The sequence below is a fragment of the Stomoxys calcitrans genome, chromosome 3 (genome assembly GCF_963082655.1).
Source record: "Stomoxys calcitrans chromosome 3, idStoCalc2.1, whole genome shotgun sequence".
Taxonomy (NCBI): Eukaryota; Metazoa; Arthropoda; class Insecta; order Diptera; family Muscidae; genus Stomoxys; species Stomoxys calcitrans.
In genome coordinates this window covers 47025142-47042215 of record NC_081554.1, presented here as the reverse complement: position 1 = coordinate 47042215, position 17074 = coordinate 47025142, and the positions used below count along the sequence as shown (strand labels likewise).

Sequence of the window (17074 nt, the reverse complement as noted above, 5' to 3'; positions counted from 1 at the left end):
TATGGGAGGGTGAGGTGGATGTTCATATATCAGATTCGTGCTCTATTTGTTTTATATTTCCATTTGGAGGGTTTTGGAGGTGGATGTCCCATCCTAAATAAGGATACCAAATTCTTGTTTTTGAGCTAAAAACTAAATTTCATTTAAATTGCCCCACTTATCTCCGAGACCTGGCATTTTTGAAAAAGTGTAAGGGGAGGGTCAGCCCGTTAAAGTTTGGATATTAGATCTATTTATTCTCTTGGTTTTGGTTGTGGATTGGAATAGCCATACGCTTTGCTTCCCGAAAGTGGATATCAGATTCATATCCTTCTCCAAAAAACACATTTGTGCTACATACTGCTATAGTCGGTATATATGTGTGGTTTTGGGGGAGTTTATGAGGTGAGGCGTACCCCCAACACTTGGCCCCAAAGTAGGTTATAAAATTCGTTTTCTCATCTCAAATACCTTTCATTTGAGCCACATATTGGTACGTTTTTACTCTTTGTGGAGTGTTTTGGGGAAGTGGCGGCAAATACGTTTATTTAAGCGCCATATTGCGATGGTCAGTAAATAATTGCTGCAGGAAATTAGTCTCGAAAGTGGGTATCAATTTCATGCTCTAATCCTTTCATTTGAGCCCCACACTGACCTGGGAGTTGTTATGGTGGTGGGACGTCCCCTAGAAAGTTGGTCTCGAATGTTGACTTCAAATTCGTGGTCTACTCCCAAATACCTTTCATTTGAGCCCCAAATTTCCATAGTCGGCAGACATGTAAGGTTTGGGGTTGTTTGGGAGGATATCTATCCGATTCGTGTTCTACTCTAAAATACCTCTTAATTGAGTCCCTTTTAAGGTTTTGTTATGGGAGTGGGGTGGCCCCATATACACTTTTTCCTGAATATTTATATCAGATTCGTGCGTTACTCCCAAAGTCCCAAAGTTCATTTGAGACCCATATTGCTATGGTCGTAAATTTGTCCTGTTTGGGGGTTATTTTGGGAGTAAGGGCGCCCCCGAAACTCTTTGTTCCACATTTGGATATCAGATTCTTATTCTACACTCAAATACCTTCTATTTAAGCCCCATATTGCCATGGTCAGTAAATAAGTCTTAATTGGGGGGGTGTTCTGTGGAAAGAGAGGACTCAGCTCAAAAAGGCTCGTGTCGATTGGTCGAAAGAAATGCTCCAAAAATACGACAATTGGTTGAAATGCGACAATTGATTGATATGCAAATGCAAATTTTGCCTATGAACAGGGGCAAACTTCTCACATATCAATGAGTGCAGTCCGATTCAAGTTTAAGCTCTGGCGTGACCATCAGAAAAAATTTTCAGCGGTGGTTTTCCCCTCCTAATGATGGCAACATTTGTGAGGTACTATGCCATATAAAACTTCTCTCCAAGAGGTGTCGCACTGCGGCACGCCGTTCGGACTCGGCTATAAAAAGGAGGCCCCTTATCATTGAGCAATTGGTTGATATAGCTGCTATATAAACCGATCTTGGATCTTGACTTCTTGAGCCTCTAGATGGCGCACTTCTTATCTAATTTTGCTGATGGGATGTTTTGTTATGACCTCGAACACACGTGCCGATTATGGTCTGAATCGGTTCATAACTTGTTATAGCTGCCATATAAACCGATCTCGGATCTACGCTTCTTAAGCTACTAGAGAGAACAATTATTATCCGATTTGGTAAAATTTTGCATGAGGTATTTTGTTTTGACTTCCAACAACAACTATGGTCCATATCGTTTCATAATCTGATATAGCTCCTATATAAAATAATCTCCAGATTATATTTCTTGAGCTTATAGAGGGCGCAATTCTTATCCGATTTCGCTGAAATTTTGTAAAATGATTTCTCTATCTTTCAATATCCGTGCCAGATATAATCCGAATCGGTCTGTAACAGATTTAGCTCCCAAATAAACTGATCTCCAGATATTACATCTTGAGCCCCTATAGGGCGCAATTCTTATCCGATGAAATTTTGCACAATGACTTTTACTATGGTCTTCAACATTCAAACTAAGTATGGCCCGAATCGGTCCACAACCTGATATGGCTCCAATAGTATGGCAATTTTTATCCATTATTCTTTGTTTTCCTATAAAGAGATGCTGCGCATAGAACTTGACAAATGTGATCCATGGTGGAGAGTATATAAGATTCGGCCCGGCCGAACTTTGCACGTTTTTACTAGTTAATTGTCCTTCTTGTTGTGTACTTCAAATATAGTTCGAATCGGCCCATACCCTGATGATAAATCTCCCGAATTTAGTGCTTAGCATATAGAGGGCCCAATTTGCGTCCGATTGGGCTAAAATTTTGTACAATGATTTCTCCCAATATTTCCAACTGACTTCATTAAATTTGATTTAAATCGGTCTATGCATTTGCATTGATTTTAACTTCTCGTTTTCGTTTTAAATATAAGTGATAGAAAAATAACGAAAGTATCGATACTATTGATATTTATTATCGATCGAAAATATCGAATGTTGCGAATATCGATAGTAAGCGTATGCACTTGATCTAATATCACCGGAATAAAAAAATTTATCTTTGCAAAAATTGTTTCAGATCTCATTTTTAACAGACTTATCAAGTAAGAAGTTCAAATATCATTACGTCATTGTTGTAATTCATGTTAAACTACTTGATTCATTACTTCATATTCATATTCTGCGAAAAAAAAATTACCACATTTTAATTAAAAAAAAAATTAAACCCCCAAAAAGAATTATTGCGTACACGGAAAAAATATTAGAAAAATTAAAGTGAAATATACTTAAAATACCAAAGCTGGCCAACAATGACCATTTATTCTCTAAAAATGATTTCGGATGATCCGCAGAGAAGAATAATCCTATCTTCGAAGATTTCGAAGTCAAAGCCTCGTTGTCTTTTCACCTGAACAGTATTTCAAGATTTACATCTTTGACTCTCCTAATATTACTTCCCCAAATCTTATATTTCACTTTCTTTTACAGGATTGAAGAACATCACAATTATAACAAACAAACTGTACACACTTAACACTTAAAAAATACTCAAAAACGAACAAAAGACCTTTTGGTTCTCACTGTAAAAAAATTGTAATCATCATAAACATTGTGTTGGAATAATAATTTAAACAAATTTTTTTTGGCTTTCCTAATGGGGAAATCCATGTATTGGATTATAATCTGCATGGTGAAGGTTGTCAAATTGTCAATAATATTTTGCACGAATTTGTATATAATATATATATATATATATATCAAAAAAAATCTATTAACTCCAAAGATTAAGAATAAAGTGTCATTTTGTTTTCTATGCTACTTTTATTTACTTGTAATAATCTAAGCATAATTACTGCCTTTTTACTTTGAAAACTGTCAAACTAATCGCTGCCTGTTTCTATAATCTGTTTTTCTTTTTTCTCTTTTTACGCTGTTTCTAACATCTAAAACAATTTTACTAAACTTCTTTTCAAAAAAAAAAAAAAAAAACCCAAAATTCAACATCTACAAATATTGCCAACAAAATTTTTTTGTTTGTTATTCATCAAAAAATTCTATGATATTCGCAAAAAATAATCAGAATTAATTCGAACAGCAACAGGAATCGTGGTAGTTCATCATCATCCAATTATAATCAAGGAGGAGATCTTGGAACAGCGCCTGTAACCAGCAATCGTGGAACACATCCACCGTAAGTATTACTTGTTTTTGATTATTTACACAATACAAGACTATTTTCGAAAACTATACTAAAGGTTGTTCCAACAATAATGCAAGGATGTTAATTGTAAATTTACAATAACATCTTATTGATTGAATTAGAATTAGTTTAGATTTGCAATTTTCAGCCACATTATTCATTACAACAACAAACAGTGGGATAGAATTGAAAAAACATTTGTAAAACATTTGCCATTTGAAGGGAGCAGATGAAGATAAATCTTTAAAACTTGAAATGGTTAGAGCTGAGAAGCTATCGACATCATGTGCAACATTTCAAGGCCCTAGGTAGTACAGTTGTAGTCCATAAGTTGAAACTCAACTGGACAAAATTCGGATGACTATTCAGAAGAAGACTTGGTTAAGATAATTTAGATTGTCCACGCATAGACGACATTGACGTAAATGTCAACAGGATTACGTCTGCACTGGTGGGGTCTTTTGAAGATATTTGTCTTCTTCGTGAAAGAAAATCAGCCCTCGAAAAATTCTGGATTACCGGAGAGATGCGAAATATTGGGAAAGAGGTCCACAGACTTTTTAACATAGCACGTCGTAAAAAAGCGGAAGTATATTGGGATGTGTATTACCCACAGCTCAAGGAATACAATAAAATTACCAGAGCGGCAAAGCGTGCCTCCTGGAAGTTTTTTTGCAAACAGGTCGATAGCGTGAATGACGCCGCCAAGATGAATAAGTAACAAGATATGGTCCGTTTCGGACCACAATTAAATTATATGTTGGAGACTTGTGTAAAATGTCAGCCAATTCGAATAAGAATTGCGCCCTTTGGAGGATCAAGAAGTAAAATAGAGAGATCGATTTACATGAGAGCTGTATCAGGCTATAGACCGAATCATAATAAACACGTATGTTGATGGTCATGAAAGGATCCGTCGTACAAAATCTCAGGCAAATCGGATAACAATTGCGACCTCTAAAAGCTCAAGAAGTCAAGATTCCAGATCGGTTTATATGGCAGCTATATCAGGTTATGAACCAAATTGAACTTTATTTGGCACAGTTGTTGAAAGTCATAATAAAATACGTCATGCAAAATTTCAGGCAAATCGGATAAGAATTGCGCCCTCTAGAAGAAGAAGAACCTAAGAAGTCAACACCTAAGATCGCTTTATGTGGCAGCTATATTAGGTTATGGACCGAATTAAACCATACTTGTCACAGTTGTTGGATATTATAACAAAACATGACATGCAAAGTTTCATTCCAATCGGATAAGAATAGCGCTCTGTAGAGGCTCAAGAAGTCAAGATCCAAGATCGGTTTATATGGCAGCTATATAAAAACATGGACTGATATGGCCCATTTACTATCCCAACCGACCTACACTAATAAAAAGTATTTGTGCAAAATTTCAAGCGGCTAGCTTTACTTCTTCGAAAATTAGCTTGCTTTCAACAGACAGACGGACGGACGGACATATCTAGATCGACATAAAATATCACAACGATCACGAATATATATACTTTATGGGGTCTCAGACGAATATTTCTAGTATTTACAACAGAATGACGAAATTCGTATACCCACATCCTATGGTGGAGAGTATAAAAATGGGTTAAGTTCGGCCATGCCGAACATTGGATACCCACCTTCTCGGGAAAATATGTAAATCATCTTTCGTCATAATCAGGTGAAAATGTATAATTTATGCTCCCATAGCAGCTATACCGAAAAATGGTCCGAATTGTACCAAATTCGACAAATCTGAACCGATCTGGACCAAATTGAAGAAGAATATCAGGAGACCTAACACACCTCACTGTCCCAAATTTCGGCGAAATCGGACATAAATGCGCCTTTTATGGGCATAAGACCTTAAATCGAGAGATCGGTCTATATAGCTGCTATATACAAATCTCAACCGATCTGAACCAAATTGAAGAAAGATGTCGGGGGGCCTAATATAACTCACTGTCCCAAATTTCGGCGACATGGAACAGTAAATGCGCCTTCTATGGGCCCAAAATCCTAAATCGAGAGATCGGTCTATATGGCAGCTATAACCAAATCTGGACTGATCTGAGCCAATTTGAAGATGGATATATCGGGCAATAAATGCGCCTTTTACGGGCGTAAGACCTTAAATCGGGAGATCGGTCTATATGGCAGCTATATCCAAATCTCAACCGATCTGGACCGAATTAAAGAAAAATGTCGACTGGCTTAATACAACTCACTGTCCCAAATTTCAGCAAAATCGTATAATAAATGTGGCTTTTATAGACTAAGACTAAGACTGTTACGATATAGCCCATCTTCGAACTAAACCTGCTTATGGACACAAAAGGAATCTGCGCAAAGTTTCAGCTCAATATCTCTATTTTTAAAGGCTGTAGCGTCATTTCAACAGACAGACGGACGTAAATGGCTAGATCATCTTCGATTTTTACGCTGATCAAGAATGACAAAATGAATATACCCCCATCCTTCGGTGGTGGATGTAAAAAGTTTCCCTCAAAAACCCATGTCCAAACTGAAACTTTAGTAGACGACATGGGTGTGAGAGCAGAGACAGTGGAGGACATGTTGAGGCTTTTGATGAAAACACATTTTCCACAGGATACGACGGAACACACGGAGACACCGGAATCTTGGAATAGTGATGTTGATCGAAGGTTTGTCATGACAGAATCTATGGTGAAGGAATCCTTGAGGAGTTTCAAACCATTAAACCATAAAACCACCTGGACCTGATGGAATATTTCAGGCGTTACTACAGAAGGAGGCAGACTATCTAGAGCCCCACCTGGTCAATATTTTCACAGTGTACATGGGACTTGCATATACTCCGAAAGTCTGGCCGGAGGCAAGGCAAGTTTGGTATTTATACCCAAGCCCGGCAAGGCAAGTTATGCGACACCAAAGACCTATAAACCTATAAGCGTTACGTCCTTTCTACTCAAAACCATGGAACGTATTGTGGACACCATGATAAAGAGTAAGACATCCAGCGAACTGCTCAAATACAAACAGCATGCCTATGTCAGGGGAAGGTCCGTGGAGACTGCCCTGCACGAGGTTGTGCATGAAATAGAAAAATCCTTCGATGTCAAAACGTACACATTGGCGATGTGCATTGACATCGAGGGGGCTTTTAACAATGTGCGGACCGTCATACCGACCCAATCCTTAGACCAGTACCAGGTGGACACGTTCCTTAGAGACTGAATAAACCATATGCTAAGAAACAGGGGGATAAATTGTGTCCCATGACATAAATATAAGTGAGAAAGTGGCACAAGGCACGCAACAGGGGGGCAGTTTATCGCCTTTGCTATGGCTGACCACAATAAGTGACCTATTACGGATGCTGACTGAGGAGGGATTTAACCCGTCTGCTACTCAGGCTATGCAATAAAACTTCTAAGGGGTAAGGATCCGAACCAGCTATGCAGAAGGGCCGAAAGGGTCTTGCATATGGCATATGACTGGGCTAGAACTAGTGCTCCCTATGTTAACCTAGAGAAGTTATGTCTTCGCACTGGTAGGATCTTTGTCTTCTGATTGAGGTGGTCCACATGAGAACTGACGGGCTGTCTCCTCAGTTCTCATGTGGACCACCTCTATCAGGAGACAAAGATCCTACCAGTGCGAAGACATAACTACATGTTGTCTAAGCAATACCTTTTGGGCTGTTATCGCAGAAACCATCCAAATCATCATCTTGTGGATAGATACCCACCGCCCAGAAGCCTTAAGGTAGATCTACACGATCTAAAGCGTGAGGTTTAGCGCTACAAGAGAGAACCTCTAGATCAAGCGGGTCTGAACAACATTCATGCAGACACGGTAGCAGACGCGGTAATCGGCTACCGGGTGAATGTAGTCCTTGCAGAACGACCGCCACCCATTGCACCCGAAGAAATCGACCTCCCCCGGCAAACCAGAGTGGTTCTGGCTCAATTACGTTCCGGCAGATGCAGCCGCCTCAATTCCCACAGAGCTAGGATTGATGCCGACGTGCAAGATGTATGTCCCGATTGTAACCAGGTACCGCACGATACACGTCACCTGTTTAACTGCCCGGCCAGACCCACTCGACTCAGACCCAGATCCCTGTGGACGCATCCCATCTTAGTCGCACAGTTGCTTGGTCTTGACACTCAACAGAATCAAGCAGACGAAAGATAGAACACAATAAACTGCTACGACAACAACAACAACCTAGAGAAGACTGAAATCTGCCTGTTCGTGGGGAAGATGAAGGTGGGCCAATTTAACGCACCACGTTTCCGTACCACATTTAACGCACCACGTTTAAAACGTGTTTCGATATCGGACAAGGTCAAATACTTAGATGTGACCTTTAATAGGAAACTGAAATGGAAGTGTCACATACTGGAGCGTATTGAGAAGGCTCATAGCTATTGGACACTATGTAGACTGGCCGTTAGCTCGAAATGAGGCCTGAATCCAAGAATGGTTCACTGGCTCTACAGGAGCGTGATTAGACCAATACTTACTCACGCCTCAGTATTTAGGTGGCCTGCGATGGAAAAGAAGTGCAACATTAGGATTATACAACTGGTTCAGAGAACATGTTGTCTTGGCAATGGAGTCCATTCTTGATATCCAACCCATAGACATACAGATTAAATGTGAAGCAGCTATTACTGCTATGAGCCTTAAGGTAATGGGAGAATGGATTGATGATAGGAGCAGGTCATACCATCGCGGTATAATCGAGGCGACGATAGGAAACCTGGAAGGAATGGAATAGGTTTCCGATCAGATACCTAAGACGACACTTGAGGTTGAATTCGAGGCACTGCTGCCAGTGTTACGGTCTTGGATTGACGGAACCCTAGTTTTGCCATCCGGAAGATCATGTTACACGGATGAATCAAAGTTAGAGGACAGACAGGACAGAGTGTGCCTGGGGATCTACATCTGTTTTAGATTGCCGGACCATCTGAGATCTGTTTTAGACTGCTTGACCATAATACGGTCCTGCAGGCGGAGATCTGGGCGATCACGGAATGCGTGAGGTGGTGTGTTATTAACACGAGGTCATCGAGTATGAAAATTTTTACGGACAGTAAACAGAACCCAGGATCTGAGTTCTGTTTTAGACTGCCTGACCATAAAACGATACTGCAGGTGGAAATCCGGGCGATTCCGGAATGCGTAAGGTGGTGTGGTGTAAACGCGAGGTCGTCGTTCGTCTTTACGAACAGTAAACAGGCTATAGGGGCAATAACAACCAGTATGGTATGATCACGAACAGTGTTGGAATGTAAGAAGGAGATTAACGCCTTCTCTGAGGATTGTCGGGCCATAGCGGAGTAACTGAGAGCTTTCTCATTCCCAGTTACTCCGCTAGACGATTTGGCAGTGAAGGCCAGACTACTGCTGTCAATAAACTTGGTTAAAACGGCGGCTTTTGGGTGGACCCAGTCCGACTTAAGGGCGTGGGCGACGAATGCGCATGAAACGGTCGGTAGAACGGCGACAATCCTATGGGGTGATCCGCGATCGCGATCGCGAGAAGACGAGGCTATTACTGAAAGAACGTAAGAAGGAGGTCACTATAGCTCTCGGTGTCGTAACGGGACACATTGGATTACGAGTTCTCTTATGTAAAATCGGATCTTCACAAAATTTGGCACGAAGGTTTCTCTTATAACTCTTCTGATCACTGATGAATTTCATAGAAATCTGCTTAGTTTTACATATAGCTCCCATATATATGCATCTCCCGATTTTCACTTTTAAGGCCTTTGCAAACCGATTTATCAATCGATCTGCTCAAAAAATCAAATTTAAGCAAATTTTAAATTCGATGACTTAGCCTGCATATCCAATGTGGTGTAGCCCGTCCTTACTTGTTCATGCTTATCTTAGGTTTGGACCAGCTTAACCTCTTGCGCTTATTATAAAAATTCTTAATTTTTCTCAATCTTTGCCAATTAACTGGCATTCTTAGAATATTTTTTTTTAAATCTTATCATCAACTTTTTCTTTTTCTGTTTTCAGACGCACCCGCCCCACATTGAAACCTTCAGGAACCATTGTTAGCAAGGCCCAAGAGTTTATTGACATTTATCGCTATCCCCCATCACGTCCAGAGCCCCTATACCCTCAACCTACGCCCGACAAGACAGCTGCCAAGTGTCGCAAGGATGTATGCCTATTGCCAGATTGCTATTGTGGCGGTAGAGATATACCCGGTAAGTTCGTATTCATTTCCATTAATTTCGAAATGCATATAAAGTTGAAGTTTCTTAAACAAAAAACACATTTACTTAAAATTTTATTTCAAATCAAATGCTAAATATTAAAATAATAATACAGGAGATCTAAAAGTAAATGAAGTACCTCAAATCGTTTTGATGACATTCGACGATGCTGTCTCCACATTGAACATTGATCTCTACGAAGAACTCTTTAACAATGACACACGTAAAAATCCCAATGGTTGTCCCATAAGAGGTACATTTTATGTGTCACACGAATGGACCGATTATGGCATGGTTCAAGATTTGTATGCCGATGGCCATGAAATGGCTTCGCATACTGTTTCGTAAGTTTTTTGTTTTCCAAAGGAAATACTTTACAAGGATTTGGAGGGGGTAAAAAGAATGTATCATCATGTCATATTAATAGCTATGTTGAAAGAGCATTGTTCCATATACGATTCCTGTCTACGCAACATTTCTTTATTTAACCCAGCAAATATGAATTTGTTTGTATGTGTATATATGTTTCTGAATTTTTGATCATACTTTTATGCTTGTTTCTCTTTTCTTTCAAATGTTTTGTTGTCATACCAATATATGTGTATTTTTCTACTTTATTTTCATGTGGTATCCATTCATCTCCTTCTCCCCTTCTTCATGTTACCATTTACTCACCACTATCAATCATTATGTCATTGCGTACCCATGTCCCATAACCTGGTTACCCCTTGGTCGCAACCAAACTGTTCACCACACCTATCGTGTGGTTGATCATGCCGTGTTTGGTTGGCACCCTTAGGTGATCTGCCTGTGGAAAGTGTCCCTCAAATTGTCCTGATTACCTTTGATGACTCTGTTAATGATTTGAATAAGCAATTGTACATTGATTTGTTCGAAAAGGGTCGCGTTAATCCCAATGGTTGCCCCATTACTGCCACATTCTATGTCTCCCATGAATGGACCGATTATAGCCAAGTTCAGAATCTCTATTCTGATGGCCATGAAATGGCTTCCCATACTGTATCGTAAGTATAATTGATTCAAAGTCCTTGTGTATAACTCCACGTAAATGTAGTGAAACATAACACCGTAGTTAGAAGCATTCAGCACCTAGTTATTGAAATCAATGTATGTATGATCACATATTAACAAAAACTTAAATTAAATAAAATCTACAAACCTGCAGTTAAACAAAAATTCTAATACATTCCAAATGAAATTAATATAGCACAGGAAATAATTATTAAAAATTTTTTAAAGTTGCCTTTGGCAAAAGTATCCTTAAATCAGTTATTCAGGATTGAAATGAGTTTGACCTAGATCCCTGTACATCATTATTCCTCAAAGAAACAATTACACACCGTTTGTATTCCACGGTAAATGCAATTTCCCTCTTCTTGTGATAAGCTAGTAGTCCTCACGAATATTGTAATACCAACATTTAATGTAAATTGCTTGGATTGTTGTTGTTGAAAAAATGCAAACCAAAATGTCATTGGATCTTCTTTTCCAAATCACAACACAAACTTCACTTGATTTTTCATCCAAATTTCATGCCAACATGTTGTTATATATCTCATAAGTCACTTATTTCCTACAAGAATCTCAGTCAATGCAGACTGAAGTAAGTTCAGTCGTCTTCAGCGTCGACTTAGGTTATGTTGAAAAAAGGGTGCGGCCCCATAAGCTAGTAATCGGCTTGCTGTGCGCTCCAAATACTACAATAAAAAGTAACCTCGAAAAAGAAAATTTAAATCAGCAATTCCGTGCTGCTTACAAAATCCCTAATTGTTTTCCATTCCACGCCCCTTGCAAATTTTGCCCATGAACATTCCACTAAGGAACAGGGGCAAACATCAATGAGTGCAGTCCGATTCAAGTTTAAGATCAATGATAAGAGGCCTCCTTTTTATAGCCGAGTGCGACACCTTTTTGGAGAGAAGTTTTACATGGCATAGTACCTCACAATAATTGCCAGCATTAGGAGGGGAAAACCACCGCTGAAAATTGTTTTCTGATGATCTCGCCAGGATTTGAACCCTGGCGTTCGGCGTCATAGGTGGACGAGCTAACCTCTGCGCTACGTTGGCCTCCATTGCAGGCCCCTTAGTTGCCTGGTATTGTGTCTCCACCTAAGTGCCGGTGTCTGTTAGCCGCTTAAACCGGGCAATGACATAGTAAATGCTCAAACGTCTCATCATCTTCCCCGCATGCCCTGCACATGCTGTCACTTGCTGCACCGATTTTGCATAAGTGAGCTCTTAGTCCTACGTGAGCTGGTTGTTACCGAAAGCTTTGCTTATTTCCTTTTAGTAATAGCCTCATCTTCACGACCCGGATCTCCCAATAGAATTTCCGTCGTCCTACCTGCCATTTCGCTATTCTTCAAGTATTACATGCGCGTTCGTAGCACACGCTATTAACTGGAATTGCGTCGACCTGAAAGACTTCGACTTACCCAAGTTTATTGACGGCAGTCCTCTGGCCTTCATTGTCAAATCTGCTGCTGTCTGCTTTTTCATTTCCCGCTATGATCCAGCACCCAAACGATGCGGATTTTGCCATCCTCATTGAAGGCGTTAATCTCCTTCTTACACTTCAAGACTGTTCGTGGCCGGTTTACTGTCCATAAAAAGGTTCACACTCGACGTCCTCGCGTTTGCACCGCACCACCTCACTCAGTCCTTGATCGCCCTGATCTCGTCTGCTTATTCATTTCCTCTTACTCCGCTATGACCCGGCACCCAAACGATGCGGATCGTCCATTTTCATAGAAGGCGTTAATCTCCTTCTTACACTTCAAGACTGTTCGTGACCTTACCATCCTGTTTGTTGTTGCCCTTATGGCCGGTTTACTGTCCGTAAAAAAGTTCACACTCGACGTCCTCACGTTTACACCGCACCACCTCACTCAGTCCGTGATCGCCCTGATCTCGCCTGCTTATTCATTTCCCTTTACTCCTTTATGGTCTGGCATCCAAACGATGCGGATCGTGCCATCTTCATAGAAGGCGTTAATCTCCTTCTTACACTTCAAGACTGTTCGTGACCTTACCATTCTGGTTGTTATTGCCCTTATGGCCGGTACACTATCCGTAAAAATTTTTACACTCGACGCCATCGCGTTAGCACCGCATCACCTCACTCAGTCCGTGATCGCCCAGATCTCATCTGCTTATTTATTTCCCCTTACTCCGCTATGACCCGGCACCCAAATGATGCGGATCGTGCCATCCTCATTGAAGGCGTTAATCTCCTTCTTACACTTCAAGACTATTCGTGACCTTACCATCCTGGTTGTTATTGCCCTTATGGCCGGTTTACTGTCCGTAAAAAGGTTCACACTCGACATCCTCGCGTTTGCACCGCACCACCTCACTCAGTCCGTGATCGCCCTGATCTCGTCTGTTTATTCATTTCCCCTTACTCCGCTATGACCCGGCACCCAAACAATGCGTCAAATTGGTTCATCTTCGTTTTCGTTGTAACGGGCAAAATTCAGTCTTCTCTGGGTAAACATTTAGACCCGTAGTCTTATGCCAGCTGCAAGACCCGTTAGGCCCTTCTGCATAGCTGGTTTTGATCCTTACCCGGGATTTGCTCTGTTATTAGACCGATATAAAGATATGGTCGGGTTCGGACCACAATTAAATTATATGTTGGAGACCTTTGTAAAATGTCAGCCAATTCGAATAAGAATTGCGCCCTTTGAGGGCTCAAAAAGTAAAATAGAGAGATCGATTTATATGGGATCTGTATCAGGCTATAGACCGATTCAGACCATAATAAACACGTATGTTGATGGTCATGAGAGGATCGATCGAACAAAATTTCAGGCAAATCGGATAATAAATGCAACCTCTAGAGGCTCAAGAAGTCAAGATCCCAGATTGGTTTATATGACAGCTATATCAGGTTATGAACCGATTTGAACCCTATTTGGCACAGTTGTTGAAAGTCATAATAAAATACGTCATGCAAAATTTCAGCCAAATCGAATAGGAATTGCGTCCTGTAGAAGCTCAAGAAGTCAAGATTCAAGACCGGTTTATATGGTAGCTGTATCAGGTTATAGACCGATTTGAACCTAACTTAGAGTAGTTGTTGGAAGTAATAGCGAAACACGTCGTGCAAAATTTCATTCCAATCGGATAAGAATTGCGCCCTCTAGAGGCTCAGAAGTCAAGACCCAAGATCGGTTTATATGGCTTCGCCCTGAATGCGGATATCGAATTCGTGCCATTATAGCCTATGACGCTGAACGCATTCGAATCCTGGCGAGAACATCAGAAAAAGCGGTGTTTATCCCCTCTTAATGTTGGCGACATTTGCGAGGTACAATGCCATGCATGGTCATTTAAAAAATTTTCCCCAAAGAGGTGTCGCACTGTCATGTCATATTCGTAATCTACTTTCTAATACGTTTCATTTGAGTCCCATATAACCATGGTTGGCTAACATGCCCATTTGGGGATATTTGGGGTGGGCGATCTCCCATTACTTGGACCTAATGTTTTACGCCATAATTGTAATCTACTGCCTAATATTTTCATTTGAGTCCCATATTGACATGAACTTAGAATATATCTTCTTAGATGAGTTTTGGGGTTGGGGGGTGCCGCTGGGTATTTGGACTCAAATTTTAATACCATATTCGTTTTCTGGTCTCCAATACCTTTCATTTGATGCACTTTTTGTGCCCATCAGACAACTTTCGGATATGGATGGCGTTTTTGAGGTTAAGGAGAGGGTCCGCCTCCACCCGATGTCTGAAAATTGTATAGCCTATGTTTCCTTCCAGAAAAGCGTTCACGATCTATGAAAATTTTAAGAAAATCGCTTCAGCCAAGTATCATGTAGGCATAGTGTGTCTAATGGCGTGACCCCCTATACTTCGATCTGTTTTGTATGTTTTGTATGTATTGAAAATCTACTCCCGAATACCTTTCATTTGAGTCCCATATTGAAATGAACGTCCAATATGTCTGTTTGGTGGAGTTTTGGGGTTGGGGCGGCCCGATGGGTATTTAGACTCATATTTTAATACCATATTCGTATCGTATACTCTCAAATACCTTTCATTTGATACCTATATTGTCCTAATCGGTCCACTTTTGTTTTTGGCATAAGGGGGAGGATCCATCCCCTTTCCAATACCGAAAACTTATATAAGCTATGTTTCCTTACAGACCAACATACACCATAAACGAATATTTCGATAAAATCGGTTCTGCCGTTTTTAGTCTATACGGAACAAACAAACCGGGTCCCATATATCCGTGATTGGCTAATGTGCCCATTTTGGGCGTTTTTGTGGGGGTGCAGTGACCCCCTATACTTCGACATGAATTTGTATGCCAGTTTCGTTATCTACTCCCGCATACTTTTCATTTGATACCCATATTGTCCCTATCGATCCACTTTAGATTTTGGGTGGTGTTTTTTAGGTAACGGTGGAGGGGCCGCCCCCTTCCGTTATCAATAAATTATAAAGCCTATTCCTAATTCCTGACCATATTCGTAATTTACTCCCCAAAACCTTTCATTTGAGTCCCATACTGTCATGATCGTCAAATAAACCTATTTTAAGGGGTTTTGGGGCTGGGGCGGCCCCCAGGTACTTGGACCTAACTTTTATTATGAAATTCGTACTCTACTCTTGAATACCTTTCATTTGAATCCCATATTGTCCCGATCGGTCCAATTATATTTTTGGGTAGTACCTTTGGGGTAAGGGGAGAGTCCGCCCCCCTCCCGATATCAAAAAATTATATAGCCTATGTTTCCTTTCAGACCAACCTACACAATCTGTGAAAATTTCAAAGAAATCGGTTCAGTCGTTTTTAAGTCTATACGGAACAAACAACCACAATTTGAATTTTATATATTGGGTTGCCCAAAAAGTAATTGCGGATTTTTTAAAAGAAAGTAAATGCATTTTTAATAAAACTTAGAATGAACTTTAATCAAATATACTTTTTTACACTTTTTTTCTAAAGCAAGCTAAAAGTAACAGCTGATAACTGACAGAAGAAAGAATGCAATTACAGAGTCACAAGCTGTGAAAAAATTTGTCAACGCCGACTATATGAAAAATCCGCAATTACTTTTTGGGCAACCCAATAAAAGATGTTCTATTGTATTTAACTCGTATTTCAGCTGTTGAAAGTTATTGACTTTACCTAATAGCATTGTTTTAGAATGTTTAGTTACTGGTCCCCATGTTTATTCGCATCCATCGCATGACCGTCTTCCATACTTTTTTTTACCAAATAATCTAAGAATGAATTTAAGTTGCAGTTCCAGGCAGTAAGGATACCTTTTCTTCCATCTCTCACATATTGTAAAAAAAATTCTTTTTGTGTCTATACAAAACAAAGAATCTTTGGCTTGTGTATGTAAAATTTTTTTCCAATTTCTGTTTTATTCATACATAACACATCTTAAATAAAAAACTTTAAGAAGTAAGTACTATATAACATATTGTATAACCATATTCTAATTCAATTATTGTAAAAATTAACAATTACCCATACTAATTCTCACATACTATACAAATTCAGCACATTGTTAATAATCACAAATACTCAAAATCGTCACTAATCTCAACAAATGTTTTCAAATTTCAAATTAATGAATATCCCTCCTATCATTTCCTCTTTCAAATATACAGCCACAGTTTTGGTGAACAATTTTCCCAAAAGAAATGGACCCGCGAAGTAGCTGGCCAACGTGAAATCCTCTCAGCCTATGGTGGTGTCAAACTTTCCGATGTTAGAGGCATGCGTGCTCCTTTCCTTTCAGTTGGTGGCAATAAAATGTTCAAAATGTTATACGACTCGAATTTCACTTACGATTCTTCAATGCCTGTCTATGAAAATCGTCCACCCTCATGGCCCTATACGTTGGACTATAAAATATTCCACGATTGTATGATTCCTCCTTGTCCGACCAAGAGTTATCCTGGCGTATGGCAAGTACCTATGGTTATGTGGCAAGATTTGAATGGTGGACGTTGTTCCATGGGTGATGCTTGTGCCAATCCCTCTGATGCTGAAGGTGTAACCAAAATGATAATGAAGAATTTCGAAAGGCATTATACATCGAACAGGTGGGTCAATATAATGAATAAAATAAACCCACCCAAAAAGAAAA

General features: G+C 39.9%; 1 protein-coding gene across 1 annotated transcript in view; it reads left to right on the top strand.

Annotated features, from left to right (window-relative positions):
- Positions 1-17074, top strand: part of LOC106090382 (mucin-2) — a 485125-nt gene that overhangs the window by 464853 nt on the left and 3198 nt on the right. Inside the window, exons 10-13 of the mRNA XM_059365446.1 lie at positions 3577-3687; positions 9717-9910; positions 10035-10263; positions 16593-17030. Coding sequence (XP_059221429.1) covers positions 3577-3687; positions 9717-9910; positions 10035-10263; positions 16593-17030 — 972 coding nt within the window. The remainder of the gene's footprint in view (positions 1-3576; positions 3688-9716; positions 9911-10034; positions 10264-16592; positions 17031-17074) is intronic.